Consider the following 17,435-nt stretch of genomic DNA (forward strand, 5'->3'; position numbering starts at 1 on the left):
CTAGGGGTGCACACACTCCCCCAAATTAGTGTTCAGGCCTTCCTGGACATATTCCCAGAAGTAGAATTGCTAGGTCGTAGGGCAGTTCCACTTTTTAAAAGATTTAAATATTTTTAATAATGTGTTTGAGTGATAACCCTTCTCTAAATTTAAGTAAAATTGCTTTAAGTTGCAATAGACCTATCAATGTTACAGGTACACAATAGCCACATGTCTTCCCTAATGACGTACAATGCAGTTTTGCTATGCATAGGAAAGAGGCTGAAGTGAGGTGTTATTCAATAAATTTTCTCCAAATTATCTTTTTTTTTAGTGATCAGAAACATTTGTATGGACTACCTCATTTTTTCCTGTTCAATTGAATTTAGATTGCAGCGTTTATGAGTGTACATATTTGTATCGAGGCTCTTGACCACACAGTTATACTTGCTTTTAATCTACCCAATAAACTACAAGTAAATCTTTCTAACATTAGTGTAGTATGCACAAAATCCCCAGTAGTTCAAAAAACATTCACTTCTGACTCCAGAACTTAGTACTAGTTTACGTTATAGGATTGTAGCCCCTCTGGCAATAGAAACTAAACATCAGAGGTCCACTATATAAATTTATGTAGCAGGGAAGATAACATTGCCTATCACTAAAGTTCGATAGGATTTAAGATGCTGAAGGTGTCAACATAAATGTCCAAACTCTGGGGAAGTTTTATGAGGTTAAGCCCAAACTGACAACATATGCCAGACAGCAAGGTCTCAAATGATCTGGAAAATGACAGTCTTTCTTACCATTTCTTTTATGCATTTGAAATTAAGGAACATTACAAGGAGATGGTTACACTTTGGAAGGAGAGGTCTGATAGCGGGAATTTCCAAGGCGTGTTAACCTAGATGCACAAGGAAAATGGACAGCACTTGCCTAAAGTGAAGAAGCCCAGGAATCAAGACCCTTCAGGAAATATCTTTAATTTTAATATGTATAATGTTTCTATGGTTGCACTAACAGCTACAAGAAGAAAGTCATGAAACACCTGGTTAACCATTATAGAAATTGTTTAGCCTAAGCTCTGTAAGACTTTGGGAAAAATAATTAACAAGACAGGAGAAATAGTAATAACTTACAATGAGTGAGAGCCACAAGTATAGCTTCCACCCTAAACATCAAGATATCCTAGTAACATGCACTGTTCAGATGTTTTTCAGCTACGGTGACCAGACTAACTGAAACTGACAGTCCTGATTTAATGTGATTTTGATTTTCTGTGTGGCTCCAGCCCTCTATTCATTTTCATCCTGGCATGCCTCCTAAGCATTCTTCCTTCCCCAGGCTAGTCATTAATCCTTTGAGGCAGCCAGAAACAATAGCCAGGCCCTGGATAAGGAAGACAATGTGTGGGTTTCTGTTAAACCGAAGGTAACACCATGGAATAAATTGTTTCATTTCTTGAGCCCTACAGCTGAATGATCCTCCCTGGCCACATCTTCATGAAACCAGAATGAAGGGCCCTGAAGCTGACCTCAGGACAAAATGATTTACTGACCATGAACACTTGTGACCAGTCAGCAAGATCCACAATCCAAACCCCTTACTCATGATGACTCAGGATTTTTGTTCTGTAAAAGCCTTGTCTGTAACTGTTGGTGCCGGGGTCCAGCCCCGGGGGGGATCCAGGGGTCCCACAGGAGGAGACGGCGTCGGCGAAAATGGAGTGAGAGAGCCGAATTCTTTTCTTTCTCTTTACTCTCTGGTTAGCATTTTACTGCCAGGCATCTCTACCAAATGCTACACACCGAGTTACAATCACATGGTGTTAATTATTATTTTTGTTTCACTATGTTTTCATGTTTCCGGATAACAGTTAATTTACATCTATGAGTCACAAATCAGGTAGCAAATCATTCAAAATACAAAATAACTTGAATAGCGATAACAACATCAGTAAAAGCTTTTAGAGTATTAGTTCTAAAAGTTAACTAACTTTACTGCTGTTGTGAGTTAAGGGGCAGAGAGAGATTTAGCAGACGACTAACAATGGACCACCGCTTGCTCAGGTAAATCGCCTTGGGTTTATGCAGTGTCCTACTTTTTCTCACAAGATTCTAAAAGGCTTGCCTCTAAAGAAATTAACATAACATCAAGAATAGCTTTCATCCAAAGATATGCAGAGTGCACTTGCAAGATAGCCCAGCAGCAACACAAGACATTCCATGGATTTCCCTACATTTTTAAATCTCATGAGAACATCTCATTGAGAAAGCCTAGCAATTGCCTTTAGTCAAAAGACAATTCTCTTAGTAAAACATTCTTTTCTTGCTGACTACGCTCTCATCCTAGGCCACACAATGGGCCATCCTACTATACCTTACCTAAGATACTATTGTCTAGTCAAATATTACTTATTTATTGTATTTAAACACTAGTTAAGTTCTGACTCTATTCTTCTCAGAATATACCACTATTTGCAGATTAAATAAGCAAGAAGAAAGGAATGTTTCTCTACTTATCACATGAAAAGGCTAGGGAGGAAAATGTTGAATTAAGTGAAGGTCTAGGGGTGCTCTGTGCACAGCCACTGCCTCCTACCCATTCACAAGTCATAATCTATTCTTTCTAACATGATTAAGAAGGAATTCTCCTACAGACTTAACCCTTTACGAGGGATATCATAGCCAGCCTCTTATGTCTATAAGCCCAGTTCAAGGGGCTTACAGGCTTTTCTGTGGAACTCACACCCTCTGTCTCATTTCCAAAGAAATCACTACGAATCTACAGGGAAAGCATGGTACTATTATTCCTGTGCCATAATTAATAGCACACACCCAGAAAAGGGGGGATATAAAGCCAGATTAATTCAAAAAGTCAAAGGGGGAAGTATCGTTGTGCCTTTCCTTTGCGGTGACTTTGTCAACCCACAGCCATTGGTCTTCTCTGCTGTGACTTTGTCAATCAGCAGTTTTTGATCTTCTTCTGCTGTGACCTTGTCAGCCAGCACTTGTGGGTCTTCTTCTGCTGTGACCTTGTCAGCCAGCAGTTGTGGTCTTCTTCTGCTGTGACCTTGTCAGCCAGTAGTTGTGGGTCTTCTCCTGCTGTGACCTTGTCAGCCAGCAGTTGTTGATCGGCTCCCGACATGTTGGGAAGCTGGGGTTTCTCCAGTGTAATCTGCCAGTTCTCCAATATAGTGCCTTGTTCTTTCTCTGCACCACTGTTGTCTGTGTAGCTGCCTATCTGTAGCATCAGGTGGGCGAACTATGCTGGGTTACAAAGACTAAGATAAACATTTTACTAAAATGTCACATGCCTGGGGTGTGACTACCCACTATGACCTGCTCAGTTAGGAATTTGTGATTTACAGCAAAGTGTAGCAACTGTAGAGCTTCTCTCTCTTTTACCTATGTCCCCATTTATCAGTACAAAAACATTTATTTGAGTGTTAATTTCTTTTTAACTTTTTTAAATATAAAAAATATGGAGCAAATCAAGATTATCTGAGGCTTAAAGCTTATGCAACTTGGTGACTCTTTAAAAACTATGACACTAAATTACAAATATAAAACTAGATAGTAAATATTAATTTATAATGGGAAAATAAGTCAACTGTGGGTAAAAAGGGGTCCTATGAAAAGTAACCTCACAGTATGATCTAATGATAATATTTTCGATATATTGTGTTAACTTAACGTAATTACATTTTAAAATTTCACTTGTTTCTTTGCTCCTTATTTATATGGATATTAACAGTACTCATTAGAGATTAATTCACTCGTGCCCAGATTCCTTCAGTAACTGGGTATCTTCTATGTGTACTTTACGGACTACTGATCCTAAAAAAAATCTACAATGTCAGGTTGCCATTCCAACAGCAACAAAGAAGATAAAATAACTGGAGATAAAAGTTATAAGAAATGGGAAGATCCTTTGGAGGGAAGTACAAAATATTTGAACAAATGGGAAAACATGAAATGTTCTTGAATACAAAAACTCATCTCCTCAGTTTAATGTATAAAAATAACAATCCCAGTAAAACTACCAATAGGATGTTGAGGTTTTCTGAGTAGGTGGGAGGGGGAACATCTCAAAGTACATATAGAAAAGCAAAGTAAACAATCAAACAAAATATAGAATAATCAAAGAATTCTGGAAAAGTGTAATGAGAGGAAATTAACTCTATCAGCTTGTAAAGCCAGAAGCCAGGGCCGAGGCCACCACAACAGCAGCCGCCTGGCCCATACAGGTTCGCACTGGATTCGGACAGTCGGTAAAGAAACAACGGAGCCAAAACCTGATAGGCCATTTTCTTTCATTCTAGCATGCACCCGGCGGGCAAGTAAAAACACACACTGGGCTCCAAAACCCACTCACATTCAGTGCTCACAAAGCCACTGACTTATCTGAGTTTCCTAGAATCAAAGGTTTCTAGCTCACCAGCCTTATTCTCCTCAGTTCCCCATCTCCTTCCTTCTCCCTGTACAAACTCTGCACCAACTCTCTTCTCACTCAGCACTCCGCCATCTTGGCTGCTTCTCCTGGCCTACTCCACGTGGCCTCCTTCTGCTCTCTGCTCTGCTCTCTCCTCTAATGATAATCTCAGGAACCAAGAGAGCAAGCTCTCGTTCTGCCCCCATTTTATAGTGTAGAAATCCAAACCTTCAATCCGATATACAAAACAGGGAAGTCTCTAATACAAAGTCACTTCTGAGGCATGATTGGATTGTACCGCCCTACATCAAAAAGGGTAGAAAAGGCTTAATCCCAAAACCGAGCCCCAGGCTACAAGGATTCTACCTGCCTTTAGCCCATCCCAACACACATTAATATCACCTGGGCGACGGCCTCCTGGTGGGCAGCACCATCTTTAACAAAGTGAGCATAATACATTTTATCTGCCCAACACAGCTATTAGTCATAACATGTTTATTTAACATTCAATTATTTGCATATCGACTGTGGGCCCTATATTCTCAGCATTGAAGACATTGTGAACAGTACTTTAAACAGTGTGATCTCACCTTACAAATGGCCTGAAAGATCAAACGAACAGCTTAGTAAACCAAAAATCGATCCACCTATCTATGGAATTTAGACTATGATAAAGGCAGCATCTCAAGTGGGGGTGGAGTAGGGAAGAAATAAGAACCAGAAATGAGTTAGTATATGGTCTTGGGGAAAAAACTACCTGTATATATCCATATGAATTATATAAAAATATCTATACATTCATACATTAAAAATTATCCATATACTCATATCCACAACTTTACACTAAAATATAGAGGGCTCAATTATTTTAAATATACAATTAGCAAAACAAAATAATTGAAGAAACCATGGGACAACTCTTTCTTCTTGTGTGTTCTGTTCTCAAAAAAAGGAGTCTTTCCATTCCTGATTACAAAGAAAATGAAGATTAACCTCTATCAGTCCAGTAGGGTGGTGCAGGGAGGATCAACTCTGGTCACCGCCTCTAATGCGAGAATTAACTCCACACCAGCCCCGTCTTCAGCGCAATAGGGGAAGAACTGAGCTGCAAACCTACTGCTGCAAACCCTGTCTTTGGAACTCGTCTCCAGAAAAGACCTGTGTTCACCAGAATGAAAACAGGCCGCTGGACTTTATTCTGGCGAAAAGCTGTGAATATAAAAGAATCCAGATGGCATTGTCTTTTTTTTTTTGTATTTTTCTGAAGCTGGAAACGGGGAGAGACAGTCAGACAGACTCCCGCATGCGCCCGACCGGGATCCACCCGGCACGCCCACCAGGGGGCGATGCTCTGCCCCTCCGGGGCGTCGCTCTGTTGCATCCAGAGCCACTCTAGCGCCTGGGGCAGAGGCCAAGGAGCCATCCCCAGCGCCCGGACCATCCTTGCTCCAATGGAGCCTTGGCTGCGGGAGGGGAAGAGAGACAGAGAGGAAGGAGAGGGGGAGGGGTGGAGAAGCAGATGGGCGCTTCTCCTGTGTGCCCTGGCTAGGAATTGAACCCGGGACTTCTGCACGCTAGGCCGACGCTCTACCACTGAACCAACCGGCCAGGGCCCAGGTGGCATTGTCAATGAAAACTAAAGCCCTGTTGACATCACCTTCACTCAGACACTGACACATACCCAGAATTTTAAAGATGTTTTCCTTCTGTATGCAAAAAACCCCGACATTTGGATTGCACACAATAAAGACCGGGGGGAGGGGGTCGTCCTTTTAAAGCATCTTCAGTTTTTAGATGTCTAAAAGGATAAAAACAGCCTGCCAGGATAAAATGGAGGCAAAAAGTTGTTTTTGATGCGCTCATACCCGTCATATCTATGTTCGAAGTTAACGGTGTGAGGAACAGAAAGACCCCGGTGGAGCTGAGTCTGGGGTGGCAGCCCTGCCTCAAGCGCCTTTTGTCGCCAAAATGGGAATGAAAAGAACGAGCTAAAAAGGAACCGCGCCCCATCCTCCCAGGGCGGATGCCAACAAACGCCCTCAGAGTACAGCAGCCTGACTTCTGTAAACACGATAAGGGTTCGAAAGCCAATACATTCCTACGCTTAGCGAAAAGAGCAAATTCAACTCGACACAACACAAATGAGATAGGACGGGCCACTGTCCAATAAATCCACGATGAAAATCAAGGGTTGGAGGAGTGCGCCAACCCGCGAGCAGGCGGGACGTTCGAATGACTTCCTAAGCCTATTCTGGAGACGAGGAAGTGGATGGTATTTAGGGGTGGGGCTGCGGAAGGCACTTCCTCGCAGCTGAACACAAGCCCCGCGGGACAAACCGTAGATGGGGCACGGGTTGTGTTCTCGCTGCAAGCCCTCTTTCCAGGGGAATGGTCTCTAGAGAGCATTCACCTCACAGCAGCTCCCACTGAATCCCTTTTCCAAGAGGCCAGCTCTGTAGGCTACCTAAGAAACAGGACAAGTCGGGGAGCAGTGCACAGCTCTTTCTTAGAGATAAATGGTGGCTCTGAAAAGAGCCGTTTTGGGTTTTTAGAAGCAGACAATCGGCAACCTACTTCTTTTTGGGTGCAGCCTTTTTAGGCTTGGCAACCTTGGGTTTGGCGGCCTTAGGCTTCACAGCCTTCGCTGCGCTCTTGGCGACCTTCTTGGGCTTGGCGGCCTTAGCTCTTTTTGGACTCTTAGCCACCTTTTTGGTCACAGCAGCAGCCGGCTTCTTCGCTTTCTTTGGGGTCTTCTTGGCGCTCTTTTTGGGGGTAGCCGACCCTGCAGGCTTCTTGGCTTTCTTAGTCGCCCCAGCAGCCTTCTTGGGTTTGGCCGCGCCCACCTTCTTGGCCTTGGGCTTGGCCTCCCCGGAAGCCGCCTTCTTGTTCAGCTTGAAGGAGCCCGAGGCGCCGGTGCCCTTGGTCTGCACCAGGGTGCCCTTGCTCACGAGGCTCTTGAGGCCCAGCTTGATGCGACTGTTGTTCTTGTCCACGTCGTAGCCCGCGGCCGCCAGCGCCTTCTTGAGCGCAGCAAGCGAGACACCGCTGCGCTCTTTGGAGGCGCCCACGGCTTTGGTAATGAGCTCAGATACAGGCGGCCCGGAAGCCTTGCGGCGAACCCCAGCAGACTTCTTGGCGGTCTTCTTCTTGACTGGGGTCTTCTCCGCAGGGGGCGCGGCAGCGGGCGCAGCAGGAGCGGTCTCCGACATATTGGCGATCTGGAACTTGGAAACAAGTGGCGAACCGCCGATGGAGCTGTGCTGGCGGCTGCCGTATATATAGAGCGCAGCCGTGCGCTGATTGGTGCTCCCGCCGCCCTCCTGGCTGGCAGTCTCTGAGCCGCCGCTTGTGCCCAAGTTGTGTTTGTTCCAGTTCACAAAAGGGGCAAAATATCAAAATGCCCCGCACCAATCCGCCCGGATTTTGTCGGGAAAGAATCCGAGAAGCCTCAGGCTTCGTGCTCTGCATTTATTTTCCCCGTAAATGCAAAGACACCACGTCCAGGAGTCCCCAACTCCCCCAACTCCGAGGGAAGTCCAAGGCAGTCAGAGACCACTTTCTGTTTTTCTTCTAAATTACTTGTTCTCTCCTTTGCCCTAGAAAGTTCTTGTTCCCAGGGTTTGTTGGGTACATGTTTACCTTCGTTGGGGGACAAAAAGAAAGTGGTTTCCACTTAAATATTTACTATAATTCTGTTTCTTCGCAAGGGAAGTAACACAGGTCCTCTGTGAATTCTGTGTACAGACCCATAGGAACTGGGGACTGGGACCGGGTTCTGGGCCAACCCAAAGCAGTCAGGGAGATATGGGAGGGGGCTTAGAAGTTCCGTAGGGGTCCTGGGTGGTAGCGGGTTAGAGAATTAAATCTTTGATTTGAACAAATTGAAACTCTTCATCAAATCCCTGTTTTCATAGACAGGGGCGGGGCACACTTTTCACTTTCCTAAGGCAAAAATTTAGGCTGGTTTTAAAAAGCTCTCAGGTTCCCCTCTGTGTTCTGCAAGACAGGGGGTATGACCCTCCAGAATAGGAATAATAAAGGAAGAAGGAAGACCCACTATGTCTAAGAAGTGCCCCAATAGACTTGGTAGCGAGGGACATTGAGACGTTTTGTTTTCAAAGAAAGCTAGCATTTATTTATTTATTTTTGTATGCCACAATAAAGAGGTAAATTCCAGCACACGAAAATTCTAGGTTTCTTCCAGTAACAACATCTAACACATGGCATGATATAGAACGACACCCTCTAAGTGGTAACTGAAAGATATAGACAGAAATAAAGCTACTGTCTTTAATAAGAGACACTTTGACTTAAAAGATGAACTATAGATTTGAAACAAAAAAAAATGGGATGACAAAATTTTTAAAATGCTGGGAAAGTACTAAACATATAAATTATTATACCATTTTTTTTTGTATTGGTGAGTTCATTTCTTTCCATCGCTCCTAAACCTGGACTTACATATTCCATTGTAAAACCTGTTTTACCACCTTGTTTTGTTACTTCATATTGTGTCCTTTGGTTCAAAGCAACTGCAATTTATTCTTGAAAGGAAAGGTTGAGTAACCACCTTTAATGTAATATTTAACAAAATTTAATATAATATTTTATATGTAGGGACTAAGTCCCGGTAAATATTACAAATCACCAGAAATTCCTGTTCCAGCATATGTCTACATGAAAATATGTATTAAAGATGTGAGATAATAGCCTGTCCAGGTGCTGGCGTGAGCGAGGGATCACCAGCTTGAGGGTGGGGTCGCTGGTTTGAGCATGGGATTATGGACATGACCCCATGGTCCCTGGCTTGAAGCCCAAGGTCGCTAGCTTGAGCAAGGGGTCACTTGCTCTGCTGACACACCCCTCTCCCCATTAGGGCACATGTGAGAAAGCAGTCAATGAATAATTAGGGAGCCACAAGGAAGAATTGATACTTGATCAATTGATACTTGAAGAATTGATCATCTCTCTCCCTTCCTGTCTGTCCCAATCTGTCCCTTTCTCTGTCTCTCTCTATGTCACACACACAAAAAAAAGATGTCAGATTTAGATTCTGGAAGTGGAAATTGTGAAATAGGACAAGGGTCTCAAGGTCTTAGTGGTTCTTATTAAATGCTATTCTTTTTAAATGTTAAAATGTAGCACAGTATTTTGTAGAGCCAGCTCCATCTTGATGAACTTGACCAAGTTTAGTTCACTGCAAAGAAGAAAACAAGTTTAATTAACTAAATCCGGATAAGTTTAGCCAACTGCAAAGAAGAAATCAATATATAATTAACCAAATAGTTTATATAAGCCAAGACTAAGCCTTTCTTCCGGGAGACAGTGCTTTGAAAATTATCCCCCTGCTTCCTTTTACTATTCACAATTAAAAATAAAACAACTTTTTCTTCCAACAAGACTAATGTGCCTTTGGCTCAGACACTCCAAATAGTGAACCCATTGTGTTAGGTTACAAAAGAGGTTATACTGGTAAATTCAGTGATGAATGAGAAAGGAGGCATCTTCTTTTGGAGTAAGGATTACCCCGTGGTTTCATTGAATAACATTTGTTCAACATTTGAAAACCATGTTTACTACTGATCATGTCCTCTGGGAATTAACAACTTAATAAGATTAGTAATGGATGAATTAGCAAGCATAAAAAAAAACTTTAGATCTGCCATCCCTCAGTGTGACTTTGGGTCTAAGAATTGCAACAAATTATTGAAACTGCACAAATACCTAAAGCACCTTCAGCATTTTAATATAGTTTGGTAAAAAGATACAAATAAGAATATGTCACTCTGCTCTGACTATATGTGCAATGAGCCTCTTTCCATCTGAAACTCATCTAAGTGTGTGAAACCACCCAGAAAAGAGCAGTGGAGTCTTGATTGCCTGGTCACTGGAACTCCCTTCATTATAGATTGGTGTCCTGATTTGTAAATCAGCAGCATGTAAATGTATATAATTTCTGTGATTCTGTTCTCTAACGTGATCACTCCGCTTGAAGCCCCTGTGTGCATGTAAATCTGCAGTCCAGATCACAGGAGATCAGCCCCCTGACTCTCGCTCCCAATCTTCTGGCCACATAGTGAAGGCCACAAAGCAGAGAAACAACTAACCCTTTACCAGATCCCTGTAACTTGTGTGGGAAAAGTTATCCAAAATTTAATAACAAGGTAAAAGTATTTCTTCATGCCCTTTCAAGCTGTGTAAGAAAATTGTCTAAGTGTACTTTTCGGTCACCTGACGGTCTAAGGTAGGGGTCCCCAAACTTTTTACACAGGAGGCCAGTTCACTGTCCCTCAGACCGTTGGCGGGCCGGATTATAAAAAAAACTATGAACAAATCCCTATGCACACTGCACATATCTTATTTGAAAGTAAAAAAATAAAACGGGAACAAATACAATATTTAAAATAAAGAACAAGTAAATTTAAAGCAACAAACTGACCAGTATTTCAATGAGAACTATGGACCTGCTTTTGGCTAATGAGATGGTCAATGTCTGGTTCCATATTTGTCACTGCTAGCCGTAACAAGTGATATGACATGCTTCCGGAGCCATGACGCGTGCATCCCACGTCACCGGAAGTAGTACTGTACGAGAGCGATGCCGTGCTTTGTGGTGCCGCTGCATACAGTACTCCAGGAGCACAAGATGCATCACTGACCACCAATGAAAGAGGTGTGCCTTCCGGAAGAGCAGCAGGGGCCGGATAAATGGCCTCAGGGGGCCGCATGCGGCCTGTGGGCCGCAGTTTGGGGATCCCTGGTCTAAGGCCACCCTATACAAAAAAAAAAAAAAAAAAAATGTGAGTCACATATGTAATTTTAACTTTTCTAGAATCACATTAAAAAAAGTAAAGAGAAATAGGTGAAATTAATTTCAATATTATATTTTATTCAACTTAATATATATCCAAACTACTATCAGTTTAACATGTAACAAATATCTTAAAACATAAGATAATCTATATTCCCTTTTTCAAATGGTAAGTCTTCAAAGTTCTGTGTGAATTTTACAGTCATAGGACATTTCAATTCAGACTAGCCACATTACAAGTGCTCCATGGCCAAATGTAGCTAAAAGGTATCATACTGGACAGAACTTCTTTACCCAAGGTAAAAGTTTATATTTACTTTTTATTAGGCTCAGAGTATGTAAAAATTAGACTTTCACTTGTAGAAGATTGCTACATTAAAAAGGGTTTTGTCCAGTAAAGAGGTAAATGAATTTTTTCTGGTAGGTAAGATAACCCTGCAAGTTATCATCCTATGGCCTAATAGAATGAGAATAAATTTGACATCTGATTTTTCAGGCTTCTCGCTTTTTTTGTTGTTGTTGTATTTTTCCGAAGCCAGAAATGGGGAGGCAGAAGACAGACTCCTGCATGCGCCCGACCAGGATCCACCCGGCATGCCCACCAGGGGGTGATGCTCTGCCCATCTGGGGAGTTGCTCTGTTGCATCCAGAGCCATTCTAGCGCCTGAGGCAGAGGCCGCAGAGCCATCCTCAGTGCCCGGGCCAACTTTGCTCCAATGGAGCCTCGGCTGCGGGAGGGGAAGAGAGAGACAGAGAGGAAGGAGAGGGGGAGGGGTGGAGAAGCAGATGGGCGCTTCTCCTATGTGCCCTGGCCGGAAATTGAACCTGGGACTCCTGCACGCCAGGCTGACACTCTACCACTGGGCCAACCTGCCAAGGCCGCTTCTTGCTTTTTTTTTTTTTTCTTTTCCCTGACTAAATACATATTTCATTCTCCTGCGTCCTGCTTGGAGCTAACTTTGTCTTCCTGTTCACCCTTTCACGAATGATGTAAACAATTCCATGACCCACGCACAGGTGAGCTCGCTACATGGCGTGCTTGAACAAAACTCATGTTTGAACGTTTTGAGAACGGCACTTTGACACTTGGTTTGTCCTTCTCGCTCCACAGTCAGAATCTATGGAAACTGCTCTAAATATTGGAAGACAGAAAACTTTTTCACCATCAACCGGAAAACAACCCGAGAACTGAGGGATGTCCCATCGGGTCTCAGGCTTTGAAATAAAATGGAAAAAAAGAAAAAAAGAAAAGGAAAGAGGTTTAATTAACAAGCCTGTGAACAACAAAAAAATCATTCCAATTAGCTCCAAAGGAAATTTCAGATTAAGGGCATGATCTTTCCATCCAAAGTTGATCGCCTCAAGGAGGACACAGTTACATATTGCAATGCAATAAATTGTGTATTCTCTCATGCAGACACATCCTGAATGCTATGGATTGACTAATTTCATTTCTTTTTTCTTCGGGTCTGGAAAGCCAGTGAACAAAGTTGAAACATGCAGGGCAGAAGAATGTTAATTCCAAAAGGCTGTGACGGAGCTGGATTAAACGGGAGGCTCAAGCAGCAGACAGGACCAGACGAGGGCGAGAGAATTGACAGGTACCCGGAGTAACGGATCAGGGGCCGACGGTTGTTTTTTCCTTTCCTTCCTTCTTTCTTCTACCATGTCTGCTTTTGCAGGTAGCTAACCTGATATTAATAAACCTTATTACAGACCCTAACGGGGAGTAATTAACCCCCCCCCAGTCACATAACAGCACATAACAGCAGCCACTGCACGGGCGTGCCAACAGGTGAGAACACGGCTGAGTTGATCGTGCAGAAAAGAGAAAACACAGCAGTTTAGGAGTGAGTACGCTTGTTCTCAATACCATTTCCTCCACTCGCAACGAGCTGGTCACCCTGCCAAGTCCTCAGCCTTCCCCTCTCCATTCCCTCTTCCGTGGATGAGAATAACCAACTGTCGCCCCCCCCTCCCCGCTTCCCCCCCCCCCTTCTGGAATCTAGTGTGGTTTAAATTAGGTCACGTGCAGATAGTTCCTGGGAATGAGCTGACTCACTGTAGCCTCTTGGTTGAGATTTACTCCCGTTAGATCCCTGCATGATGGGTCCCTCCTGTTTGGAGGTGACCCTGAGACAGCTGGTCATCTCCTGAATTTGGAAGGCTGGGTGAGAGTAGAGCAAGTCCAACAAGTTGCTTCAGTTTTCCCATTATGTGCACTTCCCCTAGCCATCTCTGAAAGAGCCCCTAGACGAGTGGTCGGCAAACTCATTAGTCAAACAGAACCAAATATCAACCGTACAACGATTGGAATTTGAGAGCCAAATTTTTTAAACTTGAACTATATAGGTAGGTACATTCCTTATAGAGGTAGCGCCTGCACGTGGTATTTTGTGGAAGAGCCACACTCAAGGGGCCAAAGAGCCGCCTGTGGCTTGCGAGCCGGGGTTTGCCAACCGGGGCCTAGGTCCCTAGGGCATATCCTAAGGAAACTCAGCAAGAAGAGATGATGAAGCCAGACCATCGGGAAGGTGGAGGGAGAGGGTGTGGTAGGTCAGTCGGAACCCAGGACCATTACTCTCACTCGGAACCCTCACGTCTGAACGTCTTCAGAGCTTACTCCTTGCCCAGCAGTCAGTGGGAAAGATTACGGTGACCCTCACGTAGTCATCTAGTCCCTGCCTCCTGCATCCCAGCTGCGTGCCGACTTTCAATGTCTGGCAAGTGAGGCCATCAAGAGGAAGGAACTGTGTGTTGCCAGCACGTAAGAGGAACCAAGATACTCCAATCTCCTGCGCTTTTTACTACTGAACTCACCGAACCCTGCTTAACTTCAACAGAACTTCTCCTTGGGCTTGTTTACCCAAGGATTTGTAGTTATGCTTCAATTGACACATAGATTTGTTACACTTTTCATGGTTCGTGGTGTTCGTACTTATAGCTACCTCTTTATTTTGGAAGATAATCCAAGAAAAATACAAAGGCAGCATAGAATATTCATCAAAGACTGGCTCAGAAACTGGAACACCTGGCTTCAAATTCCACTGTCCTATAGCAGCTATGTAACCTTGGACAGGTTAACTAACTACTCAATGTCTCAGTTTTCTCATCTATAACGTGTCAACAATAGTACCTGTTTCATAAGCTTTGAAGAGGATTAATGAGTTAGTATTTATATACGTCTTATAACAGACATAATGTAAGTACAAAATTAGATATATATGTATTATATATATGCTAGAATTGTTTTTAAAAATTGTATATAGATTCTTGGAACCACAATATGGCACAATTCTAAAACTTTTGGTTTAAGAGTGTAAATAATACCAACAAAGATAGCAGTTAACTGAACACTTCCTATGTACCAGACATTACAGGCACTATTTTCATTCCTTCTTTACCACTATCCTATAACTACCGTTACAATCCTTACCACTTTTCCAGTAAGGAAATGGAGACTGAGAACTCAGATTTATCAGATAGCCCTGAGGACTAGTTACAATTCATGTACTCTAAACACACACTAAAATATGAACTAGAATTTTAAAATATAGGACTTTTGTCTATAAAATGCATAAAATTAAAATACACCCCAACTCTTAAGTACTTGTTGTGTGTATGCTAAGTTTTAGAACGCTTTTCCACCCCTGCGAATACCTCCTGGATGGACCCCACACCTTTCCCAAAGAATCAAAGGTGTTTACAATGCATCGCGCTGTTTGTCCTGCTGGACGCTAGATGGCGCCCCAAAACCAACTGACACTTATTTTGAAGGCCGTGTTCAAAATTTCTTAGCCTTCGTGTAATTAATTATTCAACTCTAGCTATACACATCACAGCTTTTTATAGTTTTCGGAGAACCAAAAGTTATTATCCCCCACTTCACAAATGATCATTCTAAGCCCACTGGAATCCCCGAGACTGCAGTAAATTCATAAGTTTATTAAGAACGTGGGAGTTCTTTTGGTTTAAGTGATCTAGAAAAATCACGAGGATGATTCATCCACTCATTCCACAATGAATTAACCAGCATGGTTCTGGGCTCAAGAAATAAGAGAGAATAGGACAAGCTCTACCTGTACGCTGAGGGTTTGTAAGATGGAGGCGTAGAAGAAAGTAACAGCAGCTGTGAATAAGGTCAGAGCAGACGTGAACAGGAAGTAACAGACATAAGGCCCGGGCGTAGAGGCAGCGTCTTACAGAAGAAATTTTCAAATACTAAATTACTTCTTTTCATTTTTAAAGTAAAGTGACAACAGGTGAGAAAGAAGATGACACACACACACACACACAAAAACTAATAGTAACACTGGAACTAGCAGTTGCCTAGCAGGGAATAACATTGTGAGATTCCTAGTTAAGCTATATCAATTGTGACGCTAATGATAGTAATAATAACTCTGTTAAACACTACGGATAAATAACCGTAAAATATATATTTTCAGTGGTTTGTGACTTTGCACTGTGCCTAAGATCAGCCCAGCACACTCATGGCAACAAACACACAACATCCCCACACGTGACCGCACTTCAGTGTAGGTTGTAAAGAAGTCCAACAGAAGAGGCCCTCGCCGTTGTTTTCATCAAGTGCAAAACAAAAACTGACTAAGTTAAAACCGCCCAGTTGCTAACTAGTCATTCTAAATAGTTTTAGGTAAAGAGTTAAAAATGTTTTGTGTTGTTTTTTTTACTTTCAACGTTTCCAAGACTAGGTGCTCTTCCTCCAGGGAGCACCTCTTTCCTCCCTCTCAGGGGCACATCTCCTAAACGCTGTAGGTCCCAACCAGGCTCCCACCCTGGGGAGCAGCGTACAGCAGCAGCTCGTCCCGGGTTAACCCTGAACTGGCTCCAAGGAACCCTTTTCTCTGACTTTGCAGTGAATCAGTAACAGCCTCGCCTTGGCTCACTTCTGATTTTTATTTCTCCGTGAGCAGAAGCAGCTCCGCCTAGGTTCTCCTGTTTTCTTCTATCCTTGATTCAGTGTCCCCAGCTTGAATAAACATACCCTCAAAATAATCATAATATAACCAATTCCAAGGCTAGTTGAGTTGATGAAAGATGATTCTCTACGCCCTCCCCCTCCACCCCACCCGGACTCCGGAGGATGCTGTTTGCTCCAATAGGCACTAGATGGCGCTGCAAATTAAAACTGTCCTTGCCTGGCTGTCCTTAATTATATAATGTTGGGTTGACTCAGAAGATGGCAAACCTTGTTCATATGCAGTGTTTTGAAGGAAAGTAATGATTATTACGCACAACTGATGAAGACTTTATTGAGAAGCTGCAATACTGGAGTGAGGGCCCAGAGAATTTAGACGGAAGCTGGCTTCCAGGACCTTTGGAAAAAATACTCTTCATAAAGACAAATAAATTGGGCCCTGGCCGGTTGGTTCAGCGGGGTTCAGCGGTAGAGCGTTGGCCTGGCGTGCGGGGGACCCGGGTTCGATTCCCGGCCAGAGCACATAGGAGAAGCGCCCATTTGCTTCTCCACCCCCACCCCCTCCTTCCTCTCTGTCTCTCTCTTCCCCTCCCGCAGCCAAGGCTCCATTGGAGCAAAGATGGCCCGGGCGCTGGGGATGGCTCCTTGGCCTCTGCCGCAGGCGCTAGTGGCTTCATCTTGGCAGAGCGATGCCCGGAGGCGCAGAGCATCGCCCCCTGGTGGGCAGAGCGTCGCCCCTGGTGGGCGTGCCTGGTGGATCCCGGTCGGGCACATGCGGGAGTCTGTCTGACTGTCTCTCCCCGTTTCCAGCTTCAGAAAAAAAAAAAAGACAAATAAATTGTGTAGATGGACGAGAAGCTGGCATTGGTGGGTTCATGGACTCCTTAAAACAATTATTAAACAGGAGAAATACAGATAACTGCCCTCGTGGTGCCTACCTTTTACAATAAAGGGGAAAATCATGGGAGGAGAATGGGCGGAAACGGTCCACGTCTGTCAGTATTGAGAAGAGACAAGACCAGACACAGAAAAACAAACTCTCTAATAAAGAAGTCATTTCGGTGTGTCTTAAAAATGACTCGCAAATTAGGCATTAGGACCCCAGAGATGGAGAGAGACTTGCATATGTTTTATGTTTCTTACTACAATATTATTACTTTAAAAATGAGATAACCACAACATAGGCAGTCTGTAAGAAGATACTGACTGACCTGTTACCCAGTAGAGAGCAACATCTTCACATTAACAATGCCACTGATAATATTATTA

The 17,435-nt window shown here is 43.4% G+C and overlaps 1 protein-coding gene across 1 annotated transcript; it reads right to left on the reverse strand.

The window, feature by feature from the left end:
* Positions 1-4,891: 4,891 nt before the first annotated feature.
* Positions 4,892-7,648, reverse strand: LOC136315338 (histone H1.2). Its single transcript, XM_066246855.1, has one exon. The coding sequence runs from the start codon at positions 7,620-7,622 to the stop codon at positions 6,984-6,986; it is 639 nt and encodes a 212-aa protein (XP_066102952.1). The 5' UTR covers positions 7,623-7,648; the 3' UTR covers positions 4,892-6,983.
* Positions 7,649-17,435: the final 9,787 nt, after the last annotated feature.

Source organism: Saccopteryx bilineata, chromosome 11 (assembly GCF_036850765.1).
Source record: "Saccopteryx bilineata isolate mSacBil1 chromosome 11, mSacBil1_pri_phased_curated, whole genome shotgun sequence".
Classification (NCBI taxonomy): Eukaryota; Metazoa; Chordata; class Mammalia; order Chiroptera; family Emballonuridae; genus Saccopteryx; species Saccopteryx bilineata.

Excerpts from the sequence above, each read along its gene's own strand:
- LOC136315338 (XM_066246855.1), bottom strand. The coding sequence starts at position 7,622 with ATGTCGGAGACCGCTCCTGCTGCGCCCGCTGCCGCGCCCCCTGCGGAG.